The 12,300-nt window shown below is 42.5% G+C and overlaps 1 protein-coding gene across 7 annotated transcripts in view; it reads right to left on the minus strand.

Moving 5' to 3' along the window:
• The window catches only part of SIN3A (SIN3 transcription regulator family member A), a 94,766-nt gene that overhangs the window by 31,223 nt on the left and 51,243 nt on the right, over nucleotides 1-12,300 (minus strand). For all 7 annotated transcript variants that reach the window (XM_077468786.1, XM_077468784.1, XM_077468783.1 and 4 more), the window contains one exon: nucleotides 9,640-9,732. In XM_077468786.1, the coding sequence (XP_077324912.1) occupies nucleotides 9,640-9,732 (93 nt within the window). The remainder of the gene's footprint in view (nucleotides 1-9,639; nucleotides 9,733-12,300) is intronic.

The raw sequence follows: 12,300 nt of genomic DNA on the forward strand, positions 1-12,300 counted from the left end.
TCAATATATCTGGTCTCCAACAGTACACGGAAATGCAATTATCTACTGCTAAATACCTCTCATCAGCAGCATATAATAGTCTTGTGACTTCTATCAGTGTCTGGTTAAAGCTTGTAGGAGGAGTTTTCATTCTCCTCCAACTGCACTATAAAGGATGCATGACCCCTGACCCTCTGTCTTGAGGGTGCCGATTAGCCTGGTGCCAATCACATGGACCCTCCCAAGAAAACTGTTCTAGCAATACACACTGGACTGGGCATGTGCAGAGTGCTCCCAAGGCTCTGTACTATCAGGAGATGGATTGGAGGGGGATCAGAGATGACAGAATCTCACAGCCTTTACACAATGCAGAGGATTAACCCCTTAGGTTTCACAACAAGTATAACAAGTATGCTTTATTGCATATAAAGACTGATTTTACTGTTCTGGGTTTAGTAACACTTTAACAGTATATACAAAAACAATCACAGCCTCAAAAGTTCCTTCTCTTCAGACCCATAGCATATTGTGCATCAGAGAGGTCCTAAATGGTTTCGAAATTCATCCAAGAATTTCCAACCCATTTGGCTTGAAATGTTTTTACCACTGCAGTACCAAAATCCTCCATATAACACGACCTGTGTATCTTTTTGCACAAAGGGAGCCTGTTAGGATAGAAGTATAGGCAATCCCATTCTTAACTTGTGCATTAGCAATGGCAGTTCTTACACTGGATGTGGCGCCAGGGATGTCATCTTGACTGAGGCTTCACAACCAAGTCAGACACTGTCCCCACACAGCTAGAGAGATATCAGGATACTTGATACACAAAGTAGACTTGCAATGCAATACAGTAATGTTGCCTGGTGCTTGCACTTTCAAAAACAAGTCTGCAATGGCAACTTCCATTATTCCATTCTAACAGGATCCTTTTAGGAAAGCAAAGGAGTTGAACCAATCACAATAAGGGTAGAGAGGAGAAATGTAAAGAGTGTCCAGCAGCAGTTTCAAGAGACAATGTACCTGGAAGCAGCAGAATGTTGTACCTTGCTGGAGAGAAAAAAAATAAAAATAAGCATGCTGTATGCTTTACTACAATGTTCATGTGCCCTTGACAAAGTGAATGATGTGTCACAAACATGTACTCCAAGTCGATACAGGCGTACATGTTTATGAACTCTGGAACGGTACTTATTTTTAGGTAGAAACTGATTTGGCAAACAAAACATGGATGTCCAATTCTTTCGCCAAGATCTATCGGTAAAATAAGGTTTGCACAGATCACGGGAGTCCGTGGGCATACAATAGTCTACAGATCCAAGCAAAACGGTCTAGATTCACAAGACCATGTTTTGCCCATGGACACCTTCATATCTATGCATGGACTTAAATTTATTTTCTTCAGATCCTCCAGTCAGGTCATATCTCAAACTGGCTTTTTCTGTATGAATTTCTCCAGAGAATAATGAATTGGGCCGCTATAAGGGTCCAAAACAAACTACATTTTTTTCTCCCCTCTTCTATTGGTTGAACTGGATGGACTTGTGACTTTTTTCAACCAGACCAACTATGTAACGAAATCTTTACAGTGTCCCTTAACCATACATAGCTCTGTCTCGAACACTAATGCCATGTACACAGGACCGGACTTTGACGGTCTTCCCGACGGACTTTTGTCGGAGGTCCGGACTTTCTGAACAAAACAGACTTAGCCACACACGACCGGACTAAGTCCGTTAGTTTTGAACGTGATGACGTAAACGGAACCAAACAAGGAAGTTCAATAACCAGTAGTCAATAGCTGCCCTTGTGTTATATTTGATCTGGACTAGCACACAGATGAACAGTTTTCCCGATTTTTAGTCCTTCGTACTCGAGTCCTTCAGATAGATTTGAAACATGTTTTATTTCTAGGTCCGTCTGACCTTTGGGGGAAAAAACAAGTCTGCCGGAAAGTCCGATCGTGTATACGCAGCATAAGGATTGCTGGGTACTGCATGTCCCAAGGTACTAAAAAGGTTCCCAAGGAAATGAAGGCCAATGACTCAAGGTAACCCATTTTCGCTTTTCACCAAGAAAAAAATAAAAATAAAAAATTCTAATAGCCAAAAATAAAAGGCTTTTAAAAATAGGAAGACTTTAGTACAATGACTATTTTAAAAGATATCCAAAAGGTTTTTTTTTTTTTTTTTTTTTTAAACAAACATGTCATACTTACCTCCTCTGTACAGTTGGTTTTTTCACAGAGGGGCCCAGATCCTTCTCTTCTGGTGTCCCTCAGCGATGCTCCTGGCTCCTCCTCAGAGTGCCCCACAGGAAAGGGCACTTGTGCAGGAGTGCTCCAGTGTCCTGCTGCTGGGTCTATTGACACAGACAGCAGGACTTGGCCCCCTCCACCGCATCATTGGATTTGATTGACAGCAACAGGAGCCAATGGCTGCGCTGCTATCAATCTATCCAATCAGGACCCAAGACACTGGCTGGAGCTGGTATGCTCGCCCCCATCGATGGAAAGACCGGGTTCAGACAAGTAAAAGGGGGGCTGTGGAGGGCAGCTGCATCACGGGATAGAATGCATTAGTTTAAAAAGCTACAAGGGTTTACAACCTCTAAGTGTTCAGTAGAATATATGGAGTCAAATTAGTTATTCTGCATATACTTCTACAAACGACAGCAGCAATGTAGCTTAATTAGGGAAAAGTAAAATAAAAAAAGTCAATCACCTAAAACTTTAGGCCACATTTTAAAAGCTCTAAGTCCTTTCAATGAAACATTTGTAGATATACTTGTTGTATTCCCTACCAATTCCGGCCACAGAAACAATGTATGCTTAGTGTTTCCATTAATGCAGGAAGAGTTGCTGGTAGAAGAGGTATAAATGTACATCTGGGTGCTAGAGCTAGTTGAAGTACAGGGACATTGATCATGTGTAGGTACATACCTACACAAGATGGGTGTTTCATAATAAAAATACCCACATACACACAGCACTTTCCAAAGAAACACAGGCTCATTCACACTAGTGCCCTAAAACAGTGGTCATCAACCCTGTCCTCAGGGCCCACTAACAGGCCAGGTTTGCAAGATAACTGGAATACATCACAGGTGATATAATTTGCTGCTCAGTGATTGCAGTATTCTAGTCTGCATTTCCCCAAGGTAATGCATAAAACCTGGCCTATTAGTGGGCCCTGAGGACAGGGTTGATGACCACTGAACAAAAAGGACCAAAAGTCATTCCTACACAGGAGGGAAAACCTACTTATCTGCCATTATAAGTTATTGAAAACCAAACCCAGAACTCCCGAATTGTATGGATGGAGTTCCTAACTTTTAGGCTGAATTTACTCTTTTCTTTAGAAATCAGTGGAAATGCTTTAGAGTGTTCTTTCCTTGTTAACACATTCTGATGCACATAGATGTGCAATGCAAACATGCGTTGATGTGTCTTGATACATTCCAGTGGAAAATGTACCATGTTAAAAAGAATAAATGCAGCCCTAGCCAATCTAAGGGATGCGAATATTTAGTTCTAATTATGGGATAGAATACAGAATTTATTAGGTGTTCCATACCGTCATGTCTTTCCAGCTAAGACTATAAATTTTCTACACTTCAGGCTACATCAACACTTAATCTCATGCTACTGGCACATCACTTGGTCAATTTATACTTTGTTCTGAACCTAGAGATTGTGTGGTGTCTTTATTATAAGAAAACAGTATGCTGTCATTTTATTTTGTATAATTCAACAGTTTAAAGCAAAACTTTACCCATAATTTTTTTATTTATTTTTTTTGTCAAAATATGTTCTTTAGCATGGAGCATACATTCCACATTAATGATGATGCTACCAAAATGAGTGTGTGCTGGAAACTGCCTCCAGGATAGCTACGGTTTCTTCTTGCTGCCATTTTGCTGAAGCCCAGAGCACCCGAACAGCAGTAAATCATAAGGCGGAACCAAACCCAACAGTTACATTCCTGGAATGCCAAAATCGTTAACTGTCCCATTTGATTGTGTCCTCAACCAAACTGTCAAACCATCAAATGGCTGGTGTCAAATGATCAAATGTGCAGTACCATGGTAGTTGCAAACAGAAGCAGCTTCCTTGGCTTTAAAGGATAGGAGGGTTAAAGTCCGCTTTAAGGCTGTCAGACCTCTACAAATTTGGCAGTGCCAAAAAAAAAAAAAAAAAGAGGGCAACTGAGCATGTGGGGAGGGAGAGAGGGAGAGGGGAGAGAGGGAGAGAGGGAGAGGGGAAGAGAGAGAAGAGAGAGAAGAGAGAGAGGAAGAGAGAGAGAGAGAGAGAGAGAGAGAGAGAGAGAGAGAGAGAGAGAGAGAGAGAGAGAGAGAGAGAGAGAGAGAGAGAGAGAGAGAGAGAGAGAGAGAGAGAGAGAGAGAGAGAGAGAGAGAGAGAGAGAGCGAGAGAGAGAGAGAGAGAGAGAGAGAGCGAGAGAGAGGCGAGAGAGAGCGAGAGAGAGAGAGAGAGAGAGAGAGAGAGAGAGAGAGAGAGAGAGAGAGAGAGAGAGAGAGAGAGAGAGAGAGAGAGAGAGGAGAGAGAGAGAGAGAGAGAGAGAGAGAGAATAACTGGGTTTTACACAGTATAGACACTTATTTTTAATGTTTTACATAACTATACCGGCAAAAGGGGTCATGGTGATGTGATCTAGAAGGACTTTTTCTGACTAAAGTTCCACTTAAAAACAAAACAAAAGAGAAACCCCAGAACAACTCGTACAGATTTTAGAAGCCTCATCCGTGATGCCTGTCTTTAGTATAGTAACGCGTTGTGCTTCACAATATTAGAAGACCTAAGGCAGTGGTCCTCAACTCCTGCAATCTCTGAACAGCAAATGATATTGCCTTTGATGTATTTCAGTTATCTTGCAAATGTGGCCTGTTAGTGGGTCCGGAGGACAGGACGCGAGAACCACTGGCCTAGGGGGGCATGGTGACAATTCAGCATTACGTTCCCTCAACAAGTTTTAACAAAGTTTGACAGCCCTACAAATGTGGCATCTTCAGGGCTGGACTGGCTCGTATTTGTAATGGAGATTGAACATTTCCAACTCGTTTCAGTATAAAGTTGATTAGTTTGTTTAAAAACTAAATAAAAGCTTTGCAATCAAAATCTACTAGGAGGTGCATTTTATAAAGCATCAATGATTGATTACTTTATTTTGAACACAAGCCCAATGACACCAAATCAAATCACCTTTGTTCAGACTGCTTTAAAGAATACAGTCACACACTGACATTTATTTTAGTAATATGCTTGATATCATTAACCAGTGATGACAGTGTAAAGCCGTGCCCGATTAGTAAAAAAAATCTACATCTGTCTGGCAGCTGGAACTGTAGTCTGCTGAAGTAAAGGATCTTGCAGACCAACACTAGGAGATTGTTCTGGTAGAACTACCCAGCCAGTGGTTATGACTGAGCAGTCTGACATCAGCACCATAGTAGCCTGCGGCCAGCAATCTCAAGAAAACTACCTTGGCATTGGTACATTTGCCAATTACAGGCAAGAACACAGGATTTAAGGTGTAACTGGAGGCAAAACTTTGTTTTAAGTGCAGTCAGAACACTTTATTACTTATTTTTATTGCCGTGTCCTTTTTAGAGTGGTGACCTCACTATTCCCCTGGTGACCATTTTTTTACCAAATAAAGAAAGTGCCAAAATTTTAAGTGGTTGCCAGAACAGGAATAGAGGTGAAATCTTCCAATGAGGATGCTAGTTCAAGGGACCCTACCAGTGCCAGGACCAAGGGTGGGCAGGAGGGGCGGCTGCCCCTGGCGCAATGGTTTATTGCAGGGGTAGGGGGCACCCCTAACCCTAAGGGAAAGGGGGCACAGTTTGGCATCTTTGCCCTGGGTGCTGGATGACCTTGTCCCGGCACTGGACCCGACTGACTACCAGGAATTACCCCTCACATCCCTGATTTAGCTATGGGGCAGGAAGTGAAGTGAAATCTCCTAAATAGGACAGATGGCCAAAAAAAAAAAAAAAAACACACCTTCTGCTTTCAGTTTTACTTTAAGATATGATGTTTTAGATTTCTACTACTTACAAGGATACCATCTAGGCAGAATGTTAAAATTTAACTTAGACATCTGCCTTAAGGGTCAGTACATCCATAATGAATATTACATTTTGTTGGCCAGGACCTGGAGATGTAGACCACCTAAGCAGTTTCCTTTTATGTTTCAAAGACGTTGGTTGCAAGTTGACTGCCCTTGCATGCGCATGCCAGTACACTTGTGCCTGAGATTTACTATTGGGGTGAAACTGGTATCTTTGTGAGAAATGACAAATTCTGACTGGGGCATATTCAAGTACATGGGAAACAGACAGACATTTCAAACATTGCACTGGATAGAGTACAGTGAAATTTACCATACCCATATTCATTCACAAGAGGAAAACATCGGCATCCTGACATTGGGTACCAAAGTGAGGATTTCTGCTCTAGCCCACCATCTGATGAAGGGGATTTGTCAAACAAGGAACCTTTATCAACTGCTCCACAAACTGTTATTTAGCTTGCATAGAAATTCAGACCCTTATGCTCCAGATCTTGTGATCTCAAAATATTTGAATGCGTTAAACTCCATGCGTATCTTCGTCCAATGTGCTCTGTGCAATCCAGAGGAAGCCACAAGGTGGCATCTGTTCTGCAGATGCCAACTAGAATTTCTATAAGATTGTAAAAGGAAAGCCCCTAAATTTCTCTCAAGACAGATTTGCTTAAAACCCCAAATACCTACCAATGTACAGAAACTACTGAGAGTAAAAGGCCTAAGCTTATAAATGGGCATGAAAATTCCACACCAGCTCTCCTGTGCTAAATGCTAAATTAGACAGCTGCCAGCAGACTTTCATGCCACTTTATTAAGATTACCCCCAACATATCGCATGCTGGTGAAACTGCACAAATCTGATGACCAAAAAATACAGAAACTGCATTCTTGGTCAGATAAAATTTGCAGACCTGTGCGCTAACCTCCTGATATTACAGTGAACTGAGGCCAGTAGAAACTCAATACAGGAAAGTGGCTCATCAAGGATGTGAAGGGTACTTTGTCAAAACATTTTTGTACACTAATGTGTGTAGACATTACAAGCACGCATCATTTTCTGGAATCATTTCAACTGATGACTGCATTCTTTGCTTTGCCCTCCAATGAACACAATACCTATAATGATACTTCTAGTTTTGTCTAGAAATGCCACGTCAATGACTATAAAGTTTTGTTTAGATAATTAAATGGTTAGTACAGCTTCAAAGCTCTCTCTCTGCACTGGATCACGTACCTAGTACGTCATACATGCGCCCACCCACTGTTCTTCGTTAAAACACAAGCCAATCGCTGGGTCTCGCCAATGATTGACTGCCGGGACCTGCTGATCAGTAGTGATTCACAGAACAGAGCTCTGTGATTGTAAACAATCACCACCATTAGAAGTAAAAAAAAAAAAAAAATTTATCCCTTAGTTTGTAGATGCTAAAACGGTCACACAAATGTGTACACCTTTATGTAGCAGAATACATTTTGCCCCAATTTAGTTTTTTTTTATTGGGAGGTTTTATAGCAGAAAGTAAAAATTGACTGGTCTTTTCTCGTTTATATCGCAAAGAATACAAAGCCCAGTGGTGATCAAATACCAAAAGAAAACCATTTGTGAGAACAAAAATAAAATTTTGTTTGGGTACAGGGTTCCACAAAGGAGCCCAGTGCCGAACAGCAAAATGGCCTGGTCATGAAGGGGGTAAATTCCTGGAGCCAAGGGATTCAAATATTTTTTACCTGAATATACCGTCACAGAAATCTCTAAATTTTAGAGTCCGGTTTATAAGTGAAGCAGCCAATTAGAGGATACACACACTAGAATACATGTTTTGTTTCAAGGATTGCAAATTCTCCTTCATGCAAGTTGGAGCTTATTTTCTTTAGTTTTACCATTTCATCACAATTCCTATGCAGCTCAATACCGAAAACTTGATATCACATTTGATTACTAACAATTGCATTGTATATAAAATGTAAGACCTTAAAAACAGGTCTCCAAGTAACTGGTCCTCTGAACGAATGAGAGGTTTAAGCTTACCATGTGTTTTCCTCCAATATATTGTTTGAAATGTTAGGTTTTATCAGTATTGAGTCCTAAAGCAATTATTATGGCACACAGAAATTTAGACATCCTTACATAGGATTTTGGAAGGGGAGGACCCGGTCACTTATCCTGAAAGGGCAGGGTCTGTTGATAGCCTACCCCTTTTTCCCCAGGAAGGTATATCTAGGGATCAATGCTTTTGTCGCCACCTCCCAGTTACAGGAGTCCACCCTGGTTAAAGCCAATGCAACAACAAAAAAAATAATAAATACATTTTTTGCTAAACTGCTTGTTTTAGGGGAGAGGAGAAAGGATAGATTTACATACCTAATTTTTTTGATTCGCCAAGCACAAGACCGGTCTGGCAATCCCCTCCCTCTGGTGGTCTTGAAACAGTTGTGGACTGTTTCCGATGTCATCAAGCCCAGAGCAGGCTCCACAGACCAGAACAGTCAACCACTGGATGGGGGGGGGGGGGTCTGTAGCTCTGCTTTCTGGTGGCACAAAGAATCGGTGAACATAAGCCTTCTTGTCACACCTAGGCAAGATGAGTAATTGACCCGTGCAATGCAGACACAACCACACTGCATGGGAAAACTTTTACTCGAAGTTGCTCTTTAAACTCTGGTTTCAGAGCCTCTACTGCTTGAATGACTTCACTGGCCCACAAACATGAAAGTGAGCAGACCACCTGCTTCATCAGAGCAGTAAAGCGAAGACCCCAATTGTGCAGGGAGGCAACAAAGGCATTAAAATCGCAAATATACCTTGAAGGGGGAATCTTGGCAGACACAAATCACTTTGTCCTAAATAGACAAGGTGACAGTGACTCCACAAAACAAATATTGACCATATTCTTTTAATGAGAGGCGATCACCAGAACCTGCAAGTACTGGGATATTTTACCTGGTATCAAAGTTGGTCCATTCAAATATCTTGACACTTATATCTTCAAAGTTGACCTTTGTCAGCCAGGCAATTTTAACAAACATACACCCCACTGTTGATTGTGGGTTAGCCGTGTTAATAGAGAATATAGGTTACGTTTCAATGTAAAAGCCCTTTAAATTTCCTAAATGACAGCTACACATACTAAAGCATCTTGGTTTCCAAGGGTTAAGGACAGAGGAAGAATATTAGTATATTTAGAAAGATAGAATGGAAAGAAAAGGCATGGAAAGTAAAAGAAAACAGAACAAATCACTGAGTCACCCTGGATCGTTAAAACAAGTTTTATTATATTACAATTTAACTCTGGCTCCAAAATATTTGGATATTTTTTGGGAAGTTTGTCTTTTCTGGATTCAGTAACAAACCACAGATGGGCAACATTATTTACAGTTCTATAAAAAGAGATTCAGACAGTACACGCACTGCAGTTTAGTGTGACCGGGGTGGGCTGTGATTTGATCTCAGAAGGTGGATTTTCTAGGTTTCACACATGCCCCCCTGTGTCCCATCCCCCAGGAGGTGCTGGAGGTTGGGGTCCTGCCAGGGGTGGCGGTAACCGAGAGCCCCTCAGGCGCGAGTCGGGCTTACCTCGGTCTCCGCTGGGTCATCTGAGTTTTCTTCCTCAGTGTCCAGCAATTCAATTGTTAATTGGACCTGCCCACAACTCTGGGTGAAGACCAACTGCAAAAAGAAAAGACAAAAAGGAAGAAAAAAAAAAAAAAGTCAGTCAGCAGGGAAAACAGATCATTAGTCTTTTCATAATTCTTTACTTACAGTCAGTCTACACAAAACAGATTTCAGTTATGTAAAAGCTGAAAGTTAAATTACCCAAGGCCTCTCCCACACAGGCTTTCCGATCAGGTCTGCAAGTTATTCAGGAGGACCTGAGTGGACACTCCATTCACTCCTATGGAGCGCTGGATGTCAGCGGTGACATGTCCGCTCACACCTGCTATCCGATCAATCCAGACGGGTGGTGACTATTTTTCCCATCAGTCTACGGATCAGATCGGATGAAAACGGAAAGGCGGTCTGTTTTCATCCGATCTCCCCATAGAGCAGAGCAGGGCTCTGACAGGCCCGTCTCTGAAAAGTGAGCGGAGACGGACCTGTCGCTCGCCTGCTCAGCGGGGATCAGCAGATCGAACCCCCCACACTGAGAAAAGCAGAGTGCGCCAGGCAGACTGCCATGTGAAAGGACCCTAAGGGTTTCCTCTAACTCTTGGAGACCCGGGGCAACTGTTATGGCTCTTAATGGAAGTACCCATTATTCTTGTTATAGGTGCTGGAACATACAAAAGTGGATGGGAACACCCAAAACCCCTATGGTGGACAGGACAGTCAGAAGTTCTGACAGGGATAAGATGTAGTACAGTACTTACCAAAAAATATTTCTTTGCAGTTGATGGATACAGGGATTTAGATACACTCTGGTTATAATGCAGCATACAGGATATTTGAGCAATGGCAAAACAGAAAATGTAAGCCAGGCCACCCCACCCTCTACCCAGCAAACAAATCCCCCAAAAAAAAAAAAAAAAATAAAAATAAAAAAAAAACACTCTTGTCCAAGTATTTAGATACAAGAAGGACCTCAATAAGCAAATGGTCCAGCAACAGCCACCAACAGGTCACCAAGGAAAACCCATGGAAATGTCTGCAACTTAAAACCAGATAGGACCAACACATCCATCTAAGCAAGATCGAAAATTCCGGGCACTATATAAATGCCTGCATTAAATAAATCTCTTAGATAGACAGTTGGCAACAGCGACCAAAGGCCCGGCCTGATCTGATGGTCCATGAGGATCAAAAAAAATCGGCACGTGTGTTCAGAGTAGAAATGGAGGTCTCTGCAGACATAGGGGAGGACTCCACCTCACCTGAAGGAGCCGAGAATGACTCCTATATGAAGAACCTATAACAATTTGGTTTCCAGATTAAAGGTGAGGATACAGTGTCAACTTGCCAGAACCACTTGGGTAGTATGGGCTGAGGGCATCTGAGGCAGCAGTACTGTACCCCTTGCATCTTAGCAAAGACCTGTTGTGGTAAGATGCTAGGCCCAAATGTGAGGCATGGTCTCGGGTACTCACAAACCCAGGCAGCTGGTGCAAATAAGTTTAAGGCAGCCAGGGATCCACAAATCACTGTAGACTGGGGGTGAAATAAGACCAGAGATCTGTGATGCTGCATCTAAGTTGAATGGCAGGAAAGAACATGGAGTGCATACATGTGTTCCTCCATCCAGCAGATGGCAGCAGAGCCTTTTCCCAGACCCAAATTTTCACAGCAGTGGTGGAAAATCTGAAAGGTAGTCAGTAATGTAAACAGTGAAGTAGCTCAAGTGTGAACCTTATTAACAAAGTGAGTCCTCAGAGACAGGATCCCACCACAGCTCTGGAGCTTAAAAGTACCGCAAAGCAGAACCCAGTGTGAAAAGGTCACAGGATAGCCCCATATGTCTAGTCCAGCAGGGTCTGAAGAGCCTCCAAAGCTACACTGCAGAAATGCCTATCTGGATAGGAGGGAGAAAAAGAAGAAAGAATGAAGGCTAGGAGAGGGGTTATACAGGGGTACAGTGGTCGGCTTACAATTGTTCTGTTTGCCAGGGTTCAAATCTCCTGCAGACAGGACTGTACTTAACTTGCCGTGTCCCTTACTTCTCACGTTCTTGCGAGCTCCCTCGCATGGTGAGAAGTACTTGCAGGCGCGCTCCCGTGATACAGTGAGCGGCTATAGCCACTGGCTGTATCACTCGACCCCGCCACCTGGTGCGCCGCGTCATTGAATGTGATTGACAGCAGCGCGAGCCAATGGCTGCTCTGCTTTCAATCCATCCACCCTAGCCAATCAGCGGCCAGGCTGAGCGGCGAAGGCGAGCGCGGGACTTTCGAGGGGTCAGGTAAGTAACAAGGGAGGGGGGAGGGATTCTGGCTGATACTGTCAGAATGCATTAAGGTGAGAAAACTTTTATAACCCCTTTAAGAAAAAATAAATAAAAAATAAAAAACTGTTGGGATTTTTCCACACATACAAAAAGCTAGGGGCTGACTCAGCCCTCCAGATTCCATCTATAAATAAGATCACTTCTGAGTGGCCTGACCTTTAAGGTAAACAAAAAAATAAAAAAAAATAAACACACCACACACAGTATGGGGAAACGTAACATTTTACAGAGCTGTCCACTCCCTCCACAATACAAAGAAATCAATAGATATTTGATATACTCTTGTGCAGTCTTGCAAA

Source organism: Lithobates pipiens, unplaced genomic scaffold (genome assembly GCF_037356315.1).
Source record: "Lithobates pipiens isolate NorthernLeopardFrog02 unplaced genomic scaffold, aLitPip1_a1.2 Scaffold_8, whole genome shotgun sequence".
Taxonomy (NCBI): Eukaryota; Metazoa; Chordata; class Amphibia; order Anura; family Ranidae; genus Lithobates; species Lithobates pipiens.